At 36.3% G+C, this 20,467-nt stretch overlaps 1 protein-coding gene across 1 annotated transcript; it reads right to left on the bottom strand.

The window, feature by feature from the left end:
- Window positions 1-3,578: 3,578 nt before the first annotated feature.
- Window positions 3,579-10,065, bottom strand: LOC131303629 (cysteine-rich receptor-like protein kinase 25). Its single transcript, XM_058330585.1, has 6 exons — window positions 9,711-10,065; window positions 7,720-8,519; window positions 5,617-5,827; window positions 4,747-4,984; window positions 4,486-4,636; window positions 3,579-4,106 (listed from the first exon to the last, which is right to left on the bottom strand). Exons 1-6 carry the CDS (start codon window positions 10,009-10,011, stop codon window positions 3,801-3,803), a joined length of 2,007 nt encoding a protein of 668 aa, XP_058186568.1. The 5' UTR covers window positions 10,012-10,065; the 3' UTR covers window positions 3,579-3,800.
- Between the last annotated feature and the right edge of the window lie 10,402 nt (window positions 10,066-20,467).

The following is a 20,467-nucleotide window of genomic DNA, read 5'->3' on the forward strand; positions in this document are numbered from 1 at the left end:
TCCACCGGAAGAAATTAGTGCGCAACTCTGCTCAGATCAGGCGGCCTCTCTGTGCTCGTCACTGGGGACTTCCTCCTCTTTGAATGGATGAGAGATTTCAAGGGCAAGACAGTGATTCACCTTCCCCATATCACCCCGCATAACCAACGACAGGGGTACCCCTGTCGTTACAAATCCACCCGCGGGTGGTTACAAATCTAAAGTCGGCAAATCAGGGGTTAAATCCGAATAGGGTTTTTGGCTGCCAAAGACTGGAGAAAAGGAGGTGGAGAAGTAAGCAGCCTGCGTCCCAAATCCACCTCGATATTCGGCATTGAAACAGGCTGTAGCAGTACACATAATTCAGCTCCTGATCTCGTTAAACTAAGAACGTATTGGAGAGAGAAAATAACACTAAGGCCCCGTTTTGGAACGATAAATAAGTACTTATTTTTTAAGAAGACAATTTTAAGTTCAAAAATTATATGCTTATGCAAATAATTTTTCTATCACTATGAATCTTATTTGATAGATTTCATTGAGATATTTAATATGGTGCAAAAAAATTGAAAAATAATTTTTCATTTACATTATTTTTGAGTTTGAAAATGTGAAATAAGTACTTATTTTTTAAGAAGGTGTTTTGGAACGGGGCCTAAGTTTTAGTAAATATAAAATAATCAATGTCAAATCAAAATGTTAGGATGAATGATTAGTAACAGCAGTGGCGGCTTTTGAGATGGGCGTTTATAAATCTTCACCGCCTGCAGTAATCACAATTATTGTGGGCTGATTTTTGGTTAAGGTATTCAAAATTTTTGGATAGAGTATTCAAGAAAGACTAAATTAAAGCAAAACTAAAAATATTACATTTATTAATTCTGACAAAAAAATAAAATATTTTTGGGGTGTTCGGGAGGCTATCTTAGCTAAGGGTGGAGCCGCTACTGTGTAACAGAAAATCAAAATAGTATTCGGGCCCAGAGGCTGTGGGACAATATTTAAAAGGATTTGAAAAAACGAAACGATCATATTTTTTTGCTTCAACTATTAAACTAGAGTGAAAATAAGATTAGTACACACACCCAGGGGTTACTTCGGTGGTTCGGACCAATGCCCAGGCTTTAAGAGTATTCTTTAAGGTCTGAGGTTCAATTTGCTACCAGGTGAGTACCCTGAGCAGTAATTGGTGTGACCGCGCTACTTTTCCTTAAAGTTTAGGTTGCGCAGTCAAATAGGTGATGAGTAGCTAGTAGCTAGCTGTCCCTAAATAAGATTAATAGTATTTTAATTGGTGGAAATAAGACCATGTGACTCTTTCTCATATTCTCAATAATTGACATCAATTATGTACTTTATTCACTACTAGAATTTATATATGTTCATGTTGGTATGGGAGGTGAAATTAATTAGTACGCCCGTAATTAATTATATACTTATTCTCTAGAATTTATGGTCATCATGTTGGTATGAGTCCTATGGGAGACCAACATTAATTAGGACGCATATGAGTAAAGATTGGTTTTAAATCAAATTGAAAAACCATTTCCTTAATTTTCAATGCATATGACCGAAGCGTCCGAGAGAAAATCACCTTTCATTTGTTCCGAAGCCTGATTTTGATAATCTTCATGGCCCAAAATGATTGTTTTAGGTGGGTGTGGGTGTGGGTGTGTTGGTGAACTTGAAAACCAAATATTGATGTTATGATGTACGCGCTTGAAGAGTGCAGTACTATGTCGTGCATGTGAGCAGATTCTAAAATAATTTTTTTTATATTCCTCTTGGAAGCGTTTCAATTATTCATACACCATGGGATATCCTCATGAAATTGTCTAGTCAATTCATATATAATTAAAGTAAAGAGGTACGGGCTCAAGACTGACCCTTGATGCAATCCTACAGTGATTGAAAATTTACTCATTGCCCCTATTGGTGATCTAATGGTAATGACGGCACATTCATACGTGTTTCTCATTACCTCAATATACCTTTTGGTCACTCCCTTTCTCTCCAAAATCCACCATATGATGTCTTTAGACACCCTATCATAAGCCTTTTCTAAGTTTATGAAAACCATATGTAGATCATTCTTTTTTGCTCTATGTTTTTCTACCAATCTCCTTAATAGGTAGATAGCTTCCACGATTAATCTTCCAAGTATGAACCTAAACTGTTTCTCTGACACTGTAGTCAACATCCTCAAGCGATACTCAATAACTCTTTCCTACAACTTCATCGTATAACTCATCAATTTAATACCTCTATAGTTGTTGCAGTTTTGAATATCCCCTTTATTCTTATAGATAGGTATTAAGGTGCTCATTCTCTATTTGTCAGGTATCTTCCTGGTCATAATAATTGATTATATCTAGTAATTTATAATATTTTATATGATTTCGAAAATATTGTATTATAGAACTAATCGAGATCTATCAAATAAGATCCATATTCAATATGAAATTTATTACGGATTTAAAGGTATAGCTAGTTTTTTAGCCGGTTAGAATAAAACGAGGGACAATAAAATTGAGACGGAGTGAGTAATTTTTTGATAACCAAAATTAGTAATTTTTTCTCTTTGAATAACCAAAATTAGAGGAGGTCATATACTCTTTTTTCTTTCTCTCTCTCTTCCCATCAGTATCAACAAACACACATACTTAGATTTTTTTTTTTTATTCGCAACCCACGTACTTAGATTATTCTCAACTCTCTCTTTCTTTCTACTAAAAATGTGTTTTTCATTTATGGATGATTGTGGGACTTCACAGTTAAACTTAGCAACTCCTTAAATGAATAGCCAAAAGATGAGGTGGCAAGTTTTGGTTATCAGAATTTGATTATTCCATGGAAGGTGACAAATTTTGGTTATCAGAATTTGGTTATTCCATTGGAGATAGCGAACGTTGGTCTCCAAAATGACTCGACAATAAACACGATGACACCTGTGTTTGCAGTGGCATTTGTCTGGTTCTTGTCCATATTGCCCGTTTGGTTCACAGTGTTTTTCTTTTTTCTTTAATTTTTTTTTCTAAAGAACAGAAACAACTAAAGTTGAGAATAAACAAAATCCTTCAATCAAATTATTTATGTAGTATCTGATTTCTCAATTCTCAGGAGTATTCTACTGTAGACAGTGGATTGCACTTTGTTTGGTTTGTGCATTAATTTTGGGCTCAGCATCTTCTCACTTTGATGAACGTACAAAATTATTTTTCAAAACTCGTCGAGAATATCACTGATAAAAAAATCATGTTAGATCGAATACTTACAAATACTTGATCAGAACAAATTTATGTTTCAAAAAAGAGTGAAACCATGATGAGCGCCCTAAGAAAGAAACGCGTAATATAATTTACGTTGTCAACCTTCTAAAACGATTATGAACATCAAAGTGAACCCATTATGAGCCCCACAAGGGACAAGATATCCGATGCTAAGAAATTGGATCCATCTACTTAGTATTATTTAAGCAAATGAACGAAGCCCAGTCTTTAGAATGTTTCCATGTACAAGGGCCTCTGAGACTGAGCTAGTGCACAAGAAATTTCTATAGGGTAGAACTTTGAAGCTAGAGTGATGGTTGGGACACTTTTGGAAGAAATGATCAGATATTGATATTAATTTGACTAATACACTTTTCAATAGGATTGACGTTCTCGACGAGATCTAAAAAGTAAGCAATTCAACTACGAATGTGGCCTATGGGCTTAGAATGGGCCGACATTTGCCTCCAACTGGACCGCCCGGCCCATAAAGAGGACCCTATGTATGCAAATAAGTACTCAGGATCCCTGACCAGTTAATAGGCTGCGAAATCACCTACCATTGGCTAATGACATGGTAATTGAATTACGGGTACAACTCGCTGGATTTATACCATCGTTTGGGATTATTGGGTCATCCCTGGCATCCTGGTAGCCAAGTCTTCCGGCAGCAGGTAGTGTTACTAAATTGTCTGTGAGCATTAGCAATGCCGAAGACATCGTTGGCCGATCTTGTACACTCTCTTGACAGCACAATAACCCAATCCGGATGCATCTTAGTACGTCGTTTCGAGGGAAAGAACCCATTGTCACATCGACCAACTCCATGAGCCTGCCTTCTTGTTCTAGCCTCATTGTCTGCAAAATACAAAGTATCAGTAACAATTTATTGCCAGAGAAAGGGAGAGAGGAGCGCGAGGAATAATTTCCAATTTAATGTCTGAGAAATGAAACCAGTAACACTATATACGACTGCCGTATGAGTACATGATCTAAAAGCAATTGCTAGCCTTTTTAATCACTATATACGACTGCCGTATGAACACTATATATGACTGCCGTAAGAAGTTTTAGCGATCCATGCATGAAGCAGGATCCATTTAATCAATTCTCATCGTGTTAACCGAATCTAATTGTAAGAATTGTTTCTCACGCAATATGAATCAAATTATGCTCGAAGGTCATATTCAATCAGCTAAATATATTAGGAATGAAGCAATTTGGTTTCAATACGTACGAAGTTCAGGAGCTCTTTTCTTTCATCGTCAAGCTTTATGTCAAAATTCTTTCTTCCGCTTATTGTTTCCAACATAAACACACCAAAACTGAAAACATCACTCTTGGTTGAAACCACTCCTCGAATAGCATATTCTGGAGCCATGTAACCACTACAAATAAGAGAAATATAGCTTTTAACATCATGGTCAAGAAATAGGATCTTTTCTTTTTAGATCTTCCAATGCATAAATATCAAGCTTTACGACGTTATGATACTTACAACGTCCCCATAATTCGACGAGTCCTGTCACGACTTTGTTCATCACTAAAGAGTCTTGCTAAGCCAAAATCCGATATTTTCGGGTTCATCTGTTCATCGAGTAGGATGTTGCTCGCTTTGATATCTCTGTGGATGATTCTAAGTTGAGAATCTTCATGTAGGTATAAAAGTCCTCGTGCCACACCATTTATAATGTTAAATCGCTTTGTCCAGTCGAGTAATGCGCTCCTACTCTTGTCTGCAAGCACAAAAGTCATGAAATCAGTACAAAAGATTGGTAACCTGTTGAGATTCCAAAATGTGTGTACAGAGTGCCATCCTTTTGTTCCATAAAATTATAAGTAAATTCCATTTATAAACACATGGATGATCCTATTTTGCTCGGGTTTCAAACTATGTTAGCTAGCTAGCATTATAAGTATCTTTCTAGATGATATTCCCTTGCCCAAAGACTTCTCTCCGATCATAAGTTTAGTCTAGTGATCGAGTTTAGTTCAATGTTGAGTGTCCAATGGGCTGAACAAACATTTGGCATTTGGTTTGCATACTAAGAAATTGAGGAATTGGGGGCCCAAGATTTGACCTTGTTGTGCTCTCTATATGGAGCCCCCATTTCAAGTCCAAAAACATGATGCAAATCATTCATTTTGTTCGCCTTGTCGAATCTATCTATTCTTACAAAAAAAAAAGTTGATCGAACACTGATACCTAAATAAATGAAACACTGGAATATGTCCTACGTAGAGAACAAAACACGCTCGTCGTGTCATAGATTATGGCGGGCCTCACTAGAAATAGATTGACCTTTTATAATTAAGAAGTCAATAATATAAATTTCTGGGATAAGTTAAGAACTCAATAATAAATTACCAAAGAGGAAGTAGTCAAGGCTCTTGTTAGGCAAATACTCGTAGACCAACATCATCTCCTCCCCCTGAATGCAGCACCCGAGCAATCGGACTAGGTTTCTATGTTGCATTTTCAGCAGTAATCGGACTTCATTTGAAAACTCTTCAATTCCTTGCGTTGAACCAGCTTTCAGCTTTTTCACTGCTATTTCTTCCCCCCCAGGCGTTTTCCCCTGAAAACAATCAATTATCAGCTTCCACACATAATAAATTGTGTTATTATATATTTTTTATATTAAAAAAAGCATCACATGTGTATTTCTGACTAAATTTTGACCAACGATTTTCACACCCTCTTTTTTTTAGGTCCACATTGTCCTCTTTCAATTGAATTTACAACATAATTGACGCAGCGGAATTATCAAAGAGATTAGTTGCGTACTAATCAAACGAATGATAGGTACTTGTAGCCACGAGCAGTTCTTGAATCCACAAGAAAAAGAGACAAAGTCTGAATATTATTAATAAAAAGCTGCATAAACATTAGGTTACAACCCCTTTTATAAGAAAAATGCGTAACCCTAGCAAAATCCTAACTCAAAAACGAAAATTTTGAAAATAATAAAATTGAAAAAAGGAAAGAAAAACATGACTTTCCCAAAAAGAATCAACTTCTACGGAATTAGGAAAATTCTAAAATCAGCCCAATGGGCTGACGATAGTAGGTGTGTGAATGTGTATTAAAAGATGTAAAAAATGTACAGAAATACGTGTTTTTCTTGTCTTTTAGTGTGTTTATCGTCAGCCCACTGGGCTGACAATAGCAAGACCGAAAAATTATACGCTAAAAGTTATTAACGGAATAAATATTTCCTAAAACGGTAAAAACGTCCGATTGGAGGCCTAAACGAAGGAATTAGGCCGAAAAACACCACCAATCACGAACTAGGATGGTGAGTATGACCGCAGCGCGAAAATAAGTCAGCCCACCAAGTTTGGATCCGATATGAGCTCGTCCGAAAGTTGCCAAATCGGATAATTTGCAATTAAACAACGTTTGGGCTTCTAAAACTTCGACCGATCTAATTAATCATAAAATTGGGCCTCCACGTGTTCTACGTCAATAACTCTATATGGTAAAAGGTTCACACGAAAGTCCATTGAATTAGGTAAATTCACATGTTTAAGAAGTGTACGCGTTGATGAAAGGAGGAGAGTGTAAAAAACAGTATCCACTCTCTCGTTTTTTTTGTGAATTTCTCATTTCTATGTGGATTATGAAGTGAGAAAGTATATCTAGATTGTTCATGAATTCTACATTCACGTGTACACCGAACTGTTCCTAAAATATTTGTTCCCATAATTTGTGCACCAGGGTTGATACGGTACATGAACAAGTTTCATGAAATTGTCCATGAAAAGTAAGGACTTCGGGTTGATGTTGTGCAATAAGATACACAACACCATGTTGTGCACTTCCGAGCCGTCGGATCGTGCATCCGACGGTTCGGATCTCATCTTGGCAACTAATGATTGAGAGTTGTCAATTCATTGCCGAGATGAGATCCCAACTATCAAATGCACTATCCGACGGCTTAGAGGTGCGCACCACGGCACAGCACCTCCAATTCGAAAAGCAAATGGATAGTTAATGATGTGAATCATAACCATCCAATAGTATTTCATGCATCTCAACCATCCATTTGCTTTTCATGAACTTTCTCATGTATTGTAACATTTTCCTTTGTGCACCTGTTATTGCCTTTTTAACACAAAAATTGAATTTCGAGTGGATAACAATCGATGTCCACTCATCCAACTGTTTTGCTCCTGTCCATTTCTATCCTGCCTTAGATGTGGACAGTGTACCCATTTTATGAAAAATTATACAATGCTCTCGAGGTATTCCAAACTCATCATCCACCATACATTTGTGTGATTCTCACCATAAAATTTGAGAAGCCCACACGAATATATGATTGAGAAGAACTTGTTGTACCGCCACGTGGTGTTCGAGGGGCTGAGAATAATTACTCCCATTTTTAAGTATACTCATGGGCCATGGCATTATTGTTCTACATTAGAGAAAAGAAATCAGAAAATGAAGGTAGCATTTGTGGATTACCCGGTACACAGAGCCAAATCCTCCACCACCAATCCGATTCGCCGGAGAAAAATTATCCGTTGCAGCCACCAACACTTCCAAATCATACAACAAAGATCTCACCCCCATATCCTCTCTCATCATCATAGAGTTATCCCCCATAAAATTATCCCTTGTTTCCTCCGCATTCTTCCCTCTCTCAACCCTCCGCCTCCACCATATTACCCCCACCCCCACTACCACTATTCCCGCAAATGACACCCCCACCCCCAACACCACACTCCTCTCCTTCCTGCCTCCTCCGCCGCCACCCAAACCACCCTCGTCTGCCGCCGGCCCCACCTCCGGCACCGGCGACGAAATATCTATGTCAATTTCTTGTGGATTATTAATCCAGTTCTCGTGGACGGGGTCCATATTGAACTGAATGTTACACGTGGGAGTGGCAATCCACCCGGCCCACTTCCCAAGACAACATGACGGAATCGAATAAGTAGCCGTTAACAAACACGTGGTGCAATCTCCGCCGTTGATATCTCGGGTGCAATCCACGTACCCATAGATGTTTAGACTCCCGATCAATGCAGTCCTCCCCACGGCAGATCTATTATCCGATGCACCGGCGGCATACGATAGGTTCCTGATTAACAAATTGACCTTGAGATCGTACGAGGATTCATCCGGCGCGTCGCGCGTGTCATATAGAAGGAATGCGATGGAGGTGTCTGATTGGTTTACAAAGTTGATGGGGGAGTACCGGAGCATGCAGAAAGTGTACCAAACTTGCGCCGCTGTGTTATTTGGACATTCACGGCGAATACCTGAATGAGATGGGAAACATAAATTCACACCGACAATTAGTATATAAATTGATACTATACATTTGTCTCGAAATGTTGTCTCAGTAAAATGAGAACTTGAAAATAATCTAATTTTTTAAGATTTTTTTTTAAAAAAATTCAACCATTTATTAGATATCAACTGGTTTCTTAAAATTCATAAAAAAAGTTGTTGAAAAAAATAAATTAGTTTTAAGTCTTTGTTAGTTGTTACAAAGACTGGACATATATTTTGGGACGGAGCAAAAACAACTCTCTCGATCTCTCTCAAATTCTCGTAAAGCGGGGGAGAACGACTAACTATTAGAACCCGAGTAATTAGGCTCCTTTTCACCACAAATTTGTGTTTGAGCTGGTATTTGTACTTTATACTTCATCAACTGGTTTCTTAAATTTATAAAAATAAATTAGTTTTAAGTCTTTGCTAGTTGTTATGAAGACTGGACATATATTTTGGGACGGAGCAAAAGCAACTCTCTCCATCTCTCTCAAATTCACGCACGGTGGGGGAGAACGACCAAAACTATTAGAACCCGAGTAATTAGGCTCATTTTCACCACACATTTGTATTTGTGCTGGTATTTGTACTCTATACTCCATACACATAGTCCTGAGTCTCACCGCCATATATTTATGGTTGAAAGTCATGTGGCGGCGAGGAGCATTGAATAATTTTTCAATAGTACAGAGCATGGAGAGATATAATAAAGTACTCTACTTTCTTTCTTTTTTTAAGGAAATTGATATTTGCGTCCCTCCACTTTTTTAATCATTCTATCATCACACCCAACTGTACACCCAATTACATATTCACACTTACAATAGTGGTGGAATCCGCATACACTACACATTTAATGTGTGTGGGGCCCACTTTTATTGTGAATGTGAGTGTGTAGTTGAGTGTGGTGTTAGAATTATTGCCACTTTTTACTGATAGTGCTCCACTTTTTATTAACGGCACTTCAATTTTAACGTGAAGTTAACTTCACGTTAAAATTAGAGCGCTTTCGGTAAAAAGTGGAGCGCGAAAATTAGTTTTCTTTTTTTAACTCATATAAACCCACCGAATAATTTCTTGTTTGCCAACTCATGTAATAATTTTTTTTTTTTTAACTTATTAATTAATGCAATTAAATCTCTAAAAAAACAAATCAGGTATATCATTCAACATACCCAAGGCAGCTGCGGCGACGCAGGTTTGGCAGTCGGGTGGGGAGATGCTGGAGCGGCAGAGGGCGAGGGCGGTGACGGAGGTGTTTGTGGTGGGGTTGGTGGCGGTGGTGGTGGCGAAGCCGGTGGCGGCAGTGGTGGTTTGAACAGTGGTGAGGGCGGTTGTGAGAGTGGCGGAGAAGGTGGAATTGGGGGTGTAAGTGGGGGTGGTGGTGGTGCAAAGAGTGAAGCGGGGGTCTTCGTAGGCGGAGGTTGAATGGAGGCAAGTATTGAAGAAGAGAGAAGCGAGGAGTAGGAATAACATTTTGTTTTTTGTTTTTTGAAGGTTTGGAAGTTCATGGGTTGGGATTTAAATAATGTAGGGATGAGGGAGAAAGAGTTGACATTTGTAATGGGTGTTCAACCTTTTAACTAATACTCCCACCCTCCCAAAAAAAAAGTTTGACAAATATTTGAAACTCGTGTTATTTTTTCATCGCTTATATATTTTAATCTATAATGTATTTTATGAGTATGAAAATTTTGTAGAACTAATCGAGAATTATCAAACAAGATCTATATTGCATAATTTTTGAAATCCACATTGAAAGATATAATGAATTAAAATTGGCACGAATACCAAAAATTGACATCCAATTTTGGGACAGAGGGAGTAAGCTATTGTCAATATTTTTTGTAAATACTAAATAGGTAGGAGTACATTTTTTCTACTCCGTGTAGAAGGGGAAAAGTAGACTGGAAAGTTTAACTAGCCTCTTTCCGATTTCCTAAAAAAAAAACTTTTAAAAAATGAAGATAATTTCAAACTCAAAAATTTTGTGTTTATCCAAATAGTTTTCCTATAAATATATATCTTGTTTGATAGATTTCATTGAGATCTTTTAAACGGTGCAAAAAAAATTGAAATATTATTTTTTATTTTCATTATATTTGAGTTTAAAATTACATTATTTTTGAAAAAGAAGGTTTAGAAAGAAAACGGAACGGTGCCTACCTAACAAAATAAAATGATGGAACCAAATTGTGCAAGCTGTGAAAATCCCTTTTTAATGGGTTGTCGGTCTTTTATTTTTTTCGGTCAATCGAAAATTTTCAGTCTTTTTATTGGTCATAGTTGAAAGAATTTTATTAAAATACATCTAAATGTTTTTTTTAATTTTTATAAATGTTGCATTTGTAATAGGAGCAGTGGGGCGTACGTACTATCAGAAAAACTATTTTCTTCGGGCCCCGTTTTAACTAACAAAAAATATTAAAAATTTAACGTATTTTTACCATTTCGTTTCTACTAACAAAATAGTTTCAGCATTTTACCATCTTATTTCCACTAACAAAAAAATTGTCAACAAAAATTGTTTTTGCTACAGTAACTCTACTCATAAATCCATCAACAACTTATTCACCATCAAAAGCACTTACACTTTTTTCAACCACAAATAAAAATTTACAAATTTTTCATCACCGAAAACACCTCTGACACCAATTCTGATTTTGCATGGGAAGACATCGGAATGATGATTAAAACCCCATAGTTCATGCCGAGTTGAATGCGTCCAGTACCGGTACGTGCTGCGATACACAATTATTCGGATCGATGACTACACAATACTTTTACTTCTATTCTAGAGGAATTAAATATCGATGGATGAAACTAGGATTTTACCGTAGCAGTGTCAAAATGTATATTAAAAAAATAAAAAGATGAATTACAATATTAATAGTCATCGACTCTTCAAAAAGATTAAAATAACATAACAAAAACTATATATAGTAAATGATATTTTTCATTTGCACAATGAGTACGAAAAAAGAGTAACTTTAATTTTTTAGGTTAAGTTGTTTTAGGGTTAAAGTATGGAGTTTTTTTTCCCCTTAATTATACCTCATCCTTTATATTGTATTTGTCATTTCCCCTTAGTTTTTTTAGGACTAGTATATAACAAAAAATAAAGAAAAAAAATCTAATGGTGGCGAGACTAAATATGTTGATGATAATTTTTTTATACATTTAATAATTACAATTCCGAAAATTCTTATTGTGGCGGCCACCGCCACTAGATTGTGACACCCCGCTTTCCGGTGGCCAGCGGTACTGCAGGAGGGCAGGCTCTGTCCGGACGGGAGGGGGCAAGTCAGGGTTTATAAAAAAAGATCCCTTCTACTTGTACAAGGCCTTTTAAAGCCGTGAGGGCGGGCCAAAGCGCATAAGAACTTCACAGTTAAGCGTGTTCATCTTGGAGTAGTCCAGGGACAAGTGACCTACTGGGAAGTCTATGGGCTTTGGGCGTTCAAAGCGGACAATATTGTACAAAGATGGAGCAGGTCGTTACAAGACCCATCTGGTTTCATCCTGGCCTATAATATAGAGTTGAGTTTTGTCCATCTTTACTTAAGAGGGTGAACATTATCCTCCTTCTTATTGGTTGAAATGGTATGGATACCACCACAAAGTGATGTCTTACTTACCAAAAAATGTGTTGCACAAAGTGATGTCTTACTTACCAAAAAATGTATTGCATGGTAAGCATGACATCACTTTGTGAAGATTAATAGCTGGTAGCTGTCCCTAAATAAGATTAATAGTTTTTTAATTGGTAGGAAATAAGACCATGTGACTCTTTCTCATACTCTCAATAATTGACATCAATTATATACTCTACTAAAATTAATGTTCATGTTGGTATGGGAGGTCAAAATTAATTAGTAATTCAACGGTTTTATCACCAAATGTTATGGATTCATAATTATAATTTTTTGATAGCTAGGGAGTATTAAAAACTCGACAAAGGGTGCATCGAGTGGGGGAAAAATAATCATTCTGGGCAAAATAATAGATAAGGTAGGGTACAGTATGGATTAGATTCAAAATTGATGTAATGTAGTTAAGGGACAGAGCCGGAGTTTGAATTCGAATGTGACAAAATTAGAAGAAATCAACCCCTAATATAAGGTACATATGATATAAGGTTCATCATCAAAAAAGGAAATTGATTTTGCCACTCCTCTTTTTGTTAATGTCACTCCCATTCTCTCACAAAATAAATCATCTAATCAAGACATAATGGGAAGTGGCAAAATCACTCCCCTCGAAAAAAGGACACATATTCTAAGGTTAATGATCATCTAATACCCATAGATTAATCTATATAATAAAACAGAGCTGTGTTTGAATCCAAAAGACAACCAACGCTCCAGATTTATCCCCTCCTTCCACATAAATCTACGCCCTCCATTCTACAAAATGGCATGCCCGTAAATATTTAACATTTTTTGGGCATTCCCAAACACACATTCCTGTGCCTAATTTGGAAATCTAATTTCGAAACCTCCGTTCTTATTAATACTCGGTATTATGGAAACAATTATTTGGTCATCAAATGAAAGCATGGGAATGAAACAATTATAGGTCACAATTGATTGGTTGATTGATTTCGGTCATCAGCTAAGGAAACAATTATCGTAAAGGAAACAGATTGATTTCAACATGAATAATTATATCATTTAAACCCTTAAAATAAAAAATCTTAATTTCAAACTAATTTTGTTTCCTTATTTCCCTAATCGTATAGGACTTTATTTTGAAACCCCACCAGATCCCAATTCCTTCAATCACTATCACTAATCAGTTTCATTCCCTAATCTTAATATGACTCTTAATCTAAATTCCGTGATTTCCAATTTAATAGCATGATTTACATTTCCCAAAAATATCTTCCCAAATATACGAGTTCCTTCTTCGATCTCTCTCTCTCTCTCTCTCTCTCTCTCTCGCTTCTCTCTCTCTCTCTCTCTTGAAAAATGAAGAGTTGGCCTTCGGAAAAGCATCCACAAATCCTCCGTAGGGTTTTATCCCCTTCAAACCACGTTTAGGAACTGTCCATTGCAACTCCAAGAGATCTCCAACTGTAACTCCAAATTTTTCATTAGCATTTGTCTTCAACAACCATTAGCAGTGAAACCCAATCCAGATGTATATACCGAAAACTTATCTTTGAACAAGGTATGTGATATATGTTTAGGTTTATGTTATGTAATCACTATTATAGTGCACTGCATTTTATTGATATAGTTTCTCTTTGTCGCCAACTAATTAAACATTATGTTTTTCATAGCAAGGCCCTGTATAATGGATGCTATATGTAGGGCTGCAAACGATCCGAGCCGCTCGCGAGCCGCTCGGAGCTCGGCTTGATAACGGCTCGACTCGGCTCGGTTCGAGACAAAAACGAACGAGCTCGAGCTCGAGTCCTGGGCTCGTTTCATAAACGAGCCGAGCTCGAGCTAGTCGAAACTCGGCTCGAATTGGCTCGCGAGCTCGATTATATTATATATTTTTATATATTTTTTTTACATATTTATATTTATTTATATATATATTTATATATATATTTGTTTCATAAACGAGCCGAGCTTGAGCTCCGTAAATACATCTCGAGCTCGAGTTCTGCAGCTCGTCACGAGCTCGAGCCGAGCTCGAGCCAACTAAATTTTTGGCGAGCCGGGCTCGAACACTCTAAAACTCGGCTCGGCTCGGCTCGTTTGCAGCCCTAGCTATATGTAAGGCCATGAATTAATTAGGTACTGCATTAGGAGGATTATTTTGTTGATCATGACTTTGGTGAAATAAACAGATTTGGCAATCTAGCTTTGGAGGATTTGCCAAAGAAACGCTTCCTAATGTAGGTATTGAGACGACTCAATTTGAAGTCATAGTTGGTATTAATTTGAAATTTAATTTTGTTTTGTGCCCACATCTTGCTGAGGGTTTTGGAACTCTTTTAAATACAAAGTAATTGGAGTGTACATTAAGACTGAATTGTTTTGGTCTTGCGATTCTATATTTTCTTACATGGCTTTCAGCATTTTGTAGTTTGACCAAAGACTCCATTGTATTACGGTAAGTTAATTAGGTAGAGATGTTCCTTATTATATTACATTCAGTCATGACTTCGAAGTTTTAATATCACACATGAATTTATTTTACAAATGGTTTATTGGTGTCAGAGAAATCATACGGTTGCGGTTTTGGTGGTCTAATAAGGATTAGCTTTTGGTGGTATGATACCGTTTAGAACCTTTTTGTTTTGAATTTGCTTGGCCTTCGTATTTTATACATTTAGTTGGAATATAATGGCCAAAATGCTTTGCTAGCTATGTTTTCCATTGCCACACCATAGTACGCCAAAAGTGCCAAAACACATTTTCATAGGCATCTATGTACATACTGGCTCAAATTCGCTTGGCTTGGCTTAGCTTAATCAATTGTATGTGAGACAAATATATGAAGTGACGAGTTGTGCATGAAGTGAAACTCATTACTTGAAACTAATACTATGGTAAACATAATTTTTGTCTCATTAGATTCATTACCAACATGATCTCTATTCCAGTTTCTTATGGAAATTTCAATTCTAATTGAAGATTGTGTCTTTGTTGCTTTTTTTATGTTGCGTCGAATTAATATGCGGTATGACAAATAAAATATTTATTTTGATGATATTCTTAGTTTTGTCAATTTCTTTTTATCAAGTTATGAAGCAGGGGTTGATGTTGCAGATGGGAGAAACTGCATGAGAGAGCTATGGAGGTGGGTGGGTGCACACATGCAATGAGTTTCAGTTTTCATGCAGAAATATTGCAAGACGTGAGGTCTTCCTGCTATTACTCGAGGGAGATGAGAATATAGGATTTGCTTATGGTAAGAAGTGGAAAGAGTTACGAAGGGGTTGAAGTGGGTTAGAATGGGTGAGAATCTAAAGGAGGATTCGGATGTAAGTCATGATAATTGGGGTTTGAAATTTATTACGGTTGACTTTGTTTTCATAGGTTAGAGGACGGAGATGGGTCTCTCAGTGGTGTTGTGTCTGGTTTTGTAATTGCTATTGTATGCGATTTGTTGAATATGCAATCACATTACATTTAGGCCAAGATGACATTGTTTGTAGTTAATTTCATTTCAAGTGTGAGTGTGACTGACTCTCGATGGAGCTGTTGAATTTTAGATTAGTCGAAGTGGTACCCACTAATTAAAAATCGATTTGTGTTGGGGTCAAATTATGTAGGTGTGTGTCCATAGGCACGACCTTGCTGATGAGTAACGACACTAAAAGCCAATTCTAATGCCGCATTCTTAGATTCGTGCCTTAAACACAATTATTATTAGCTTTGGAGGTTCAAATTCGTTATTAGCTTTCCATGGATGATTTTGTTCAAACACAATTATTTTTTGTTCATTTTGTGTTCTGATTGTTTAACTATAGGATTCAACTAATTGGGTTTGAAATCAATCCTAATCATTTGGCTGGATCGCTTATAGCAATTTATGAAGCTTCCGTTCTCTATCAATTGCTTATCAATCTAGCATTTCTTCCGCTCATTCTATGAAGCTCATTGTTTGGGTTTTTGTTGGGCATATGGTGTATTTGGAAATTAAGCTTCTATCTCTATCCAACCCATAGAAGCTCTACCAGGCCAAGAACATGCAAGGGTGTTGGGAACCCAGTTATATTGGAGCCTCCAACCTTTGATTGCCATGCATGAAAAGCTTTGGTTTTCCTCATTCTATGTTCTTCTATTCCTGCCATTTTCTCTTGAAGCTCAATGTGTGGGTGTTCTCTTTTGCAAATGGTATATTTGGGGATTAAGCTTCTACGGGCCGGAAGCTCTAACGAGCCAACTACACCCAATGATGTTGGGACCCAGTAACATTGGGAGCCTCCAACCTCACCCAGTCTCCACTCCCAGGTATCAGTCATATAAACCAAAGACGAATGAATCCTAGGTTTGATTTGGAAGTTAAGAATAAGGGGATGATGAATCTTAGGTTTGCTTTGGAAGTTGATAATAAGATACGGGACAACTTGGCCTAAAATAGCATGATACTTCTTAATCCAGTGCATTTGTTTGGAACAAAGGAGCACAAACGATGTTTGTGGAACTAAGCCTCTTTTTTATTTGTCATTAAGTAAACCAGCTTAGGCGATCACTGATTAGTATACAAATCATAAATTCTTGCCAAAAGACAACTGAGTAGTTCAAAGAACAACTTATGTGTATTAGCTTTTACGGTGCTATTACCATGTTCACGGTGTCTATCATGATCCTAGGAACAAAATTGTTGAAATAGTAAAACTTTATAACGAAAGAGGAAATAGAAAAATTTGCGATGAATCACTAGCCTCAGTAAAGTGGTTTCTCAACATGCTTTCTCAAAGACGTATTGCCCAAATGTTGGATCAGATATTTGTTGTTTTCTATATTTACATGTCTGGATATTTGTCAGCTTTGAATATTAGATTCGCTCTACTCCAGCTATTGCATTGCTACTTATTTGGTTGCGATTCAAGTTGTGTTTTTTTATGAGAAGTCAGGTTAAATGAAGAACGTGGTTATTAGTAGAGAAGAGTAATCCTTTTTTTTTGGATAGTCAAGAGTAGTCCTTTATGTACATAATTGAAATAAATGGACCTTGTTTGAAGTTTATTTGAGACACACCCCGAAGGCGCGACAAAACATGTCTAATGGGAGATTGTGTTCATTGGTAAAAAGGGCAATTCAATTTTTGTTTCAAAACATGTTTCGTCGCGCCTTCAGGCACGGGCAATATCAAAACCCTCCAAATCTCATTTGAATTTTCAATACTGTATTGAGAAACTACATTACGGAAATTGTGATGATTCATTGAAAGTTTTCACTCCATGATTTGTGCGACGATCTGAATTTGTGGAAAAAATAAAATCGTGAGTCCAAAATTTATTTACGTATATTGATTGTTCGAGCCGTGCCTTTAAGCACGGGCATGCATTAGTACTCCTATAATAACAATGGTTTAAAACGCTCTATCCAAATGACACTCAACGTTCTTTCAAATTAATACTATAAATATCGTATAAGATTGGTTCTAAATCAAATTTTGAAAACAGTTTTCTTTCCAATGCATGAGCGAAGCGTCCAAGAGAAAATCACCTTTCATTTGTCCCGAAGCCTAATTTTGATAATCTTCATGGCTCAAAATGATTGTTTTAGGTGAGTGTGGGTGTGTTGTTGGACTTGACAACCAAAGACTACATGCAAATGTATGCGCGCGAAGAGAACGGTAATGTGTCGTGCATGTGAGCCGATTCTAAAATAAATTTTTTTTATATATACTGTCCCCTCCCTTTTGGAAGCGTTTCAATTATCATTGCTTGCACAGATAAAGATCGGACTTGGGGGGAGCGCTGCTGAATGCTGTTGTACGTACAGCAGCCCCAAAGTCCCACAGATAATGTGCTTAATTAATTAGCTGCATGTTAATTTATCGCTTCACTAATTTCTGTCTATGGTAATTAGTACATGATTTTTCAACCAAAATTTCAGTCAGCCAGGTTCAAACATCGACTCAGACTGAAAAATTTGTAAACCCAAGAAAATTACTCATTTTTTTCCAAGAAAATGACATTCGTAAAGCAGATTGGATGCTAGTAAATTAAAGGAACAATAATTCTAATTAAAAAAGAGTTTAAATGAAATTAAGGTCAATTTTTTCACTCTGATTTTGAGCCCTATATAGAAATGGTCATCCGTGTACTGTACGTAGAAACAAATGGGTCAAGAAAGGAAGCCATAGAATTTTTTTTGGTCAAGGAAGCCATAGAATTGAACACATGCATGGGTCAAGAAACAAAAGTACATAATTGTACACAACAGTGGAAATTAAAAAGGTGGAACTTATTTCTGCTATCTGTCACCGTTTTGTTTAGGCTCTGTTCGATAAAGTTGCCAGCGAAAAACAAGAAATGAGTTTTTGTTTATTTATTAAAAAAATAAAAAACAAAAAACATGTTTTGTGACTATAATATCTTTCGTTTTTTTGGCTACCAGAAGTGTTTTCAAAATAAATAAAAACTCAATTTTTGTGTTTCTAGAATTTTTGTAAACTAATGGAATTGGTTATTTATTTTATAAGTAAAAACAGTAACACAAACATATGTATATGTGGTGCCTATTTCAAAAAATATCATAAACTAAAACAAAAAAACTAGAAATAAAATTTTTTGCAAACAGAGCATGTATCTACTTTAAAACAAAATAGCGTTATAACTTTTTGTTTGGAAAACATTAAAAAAAAGTGAAGTCAAAAAGTTTCTTGTCACATACGGATTTCATTGCTAGAAATTAAGGAGAAAATTGTAATATTCCATGATATATAGCATTCCTCGTTTTACCAAGTGCATGCATGCACACGCTCAAAGAGCGTCTCCAAACCATCCTTTGAATTTTGACTCATGACTAATGGAATGCTCATGAAAATGATGAATGGAATCTCTTGTACCGTACTTCATTTGCGCCCTTAGTACAGAATATACTTGATTAAGCTCGAGTCTTTATCGATCTATATATGTGAGGCTCTTTGAACAAACCATTCTTGTTTTAATTTGTGGTTTCCAAATACACAAGAGAATATAAAAACAGTTATAGTATGATTTAACTTTCATTAAGTACTGTATTATTGTTCGAAAATATTCGTGAAACCTTTAAAATGGGACCACCATTATCGCCTGTTTCACCAAATAATAATAATAATAATAGTTATTATTATTATTATTATTATTATTTTACATATACTGTTTTAAAAACTACGATTTTGCATATTGATAAAAAGAAAATATTGTTTTAGAGCTGTGCTACGTGCACAGCAGCTGTGCATAGAGCCCTTTTTTTTCCTCCTCGGGTCACACAAAGATGATCGGAACCGCTCATTTTGTTGAAAATATGTCGTTTAAGGTCTCTGTAAAAAATGAGCTTCGTTCGATATCGTTAGAGGCGTTAACAAAACACCCAAAATCACTTCAGAATATAGGCCTAAATTCTAAAGTGATTTTGGGTATTTTGTTAACGCATCTAACGATATCGAATGAAGCTAATTTTTTACAAAGACCTTAAACGATATATTTTGAACAAAATGAGCGGCTCCGATTATCTTTGTGCGACCCGAGACGGAAGAACAAGTGCTCTATGCACAGCTACTGTGCACAGCACGTAGCTTTTCTGATTGTTTTACAAGAAAACAGATGCTTTCAAATGTAGTGATAAAAATGAAAAGGAGTGATTAGAATGCGGGGAGCACTATTTCAACCAAAAAAAAGTATTTTAAACCTTCAAAATAAAGCATTGAGTTAAAGTTGTTTTGGTAAGCATGGGTGGAGGAGCTATGCAATATCAAGAGAAAGGAAGCTAGGAAAGCTATAATTTTAAGGTAATTTTTCACATTTGATCTAAAAAATATTGTCTAATTGCCCTATGAATACTTCTTCTTCTTATTCTTCTTTTTTAAAAAAAGGTAACAAAATTTTATTAAAAACTCGAAAAAGAGTACATCAAGGTAGAGACCAAAAACAGGCCGCAGAGATTGCGGCACCATAAAAGGCCAGGAAAGAAAGAAAACAAAAAAAGAAAAAGAAAATTATATCCAATGAAAAATTGAATGAGTCCAAAGCCATAACGGCTCATTGTTTCACACAGATTAGCCAAAAATTGAATGAGTCCAGTCTTGAGCACCACATGGGGAAAACCCAGCTCCACCCCACACAGTAAACCCAGCCCCATGACCACTCTTGAAGATTTTTCTTCTCTCTTTTTTTTGCCCTATATAATTCATAACAAATTATAGGTGACTCTAACTAATTGATATTTCAATTCACAAATCTTGGCCCCATCATGAATAGGGAAGAATCGTACAAATGAGAATTGATATATTCTGGGGAAGAATCAACTACGAA

Source organism: Rhododendron vialii, chromosome 10a (assembly GCF_030253575.1).
Source record: "Rhododendron vialii isolate Sample 1 chromosome 10a, ASM3025357v1".
NCBI lineage: Eukaryota > Viridiplantae > Streptophyta > Magnoliopsida > Ericales > Ericaceae > Rhododendron > Rhododendron vialii.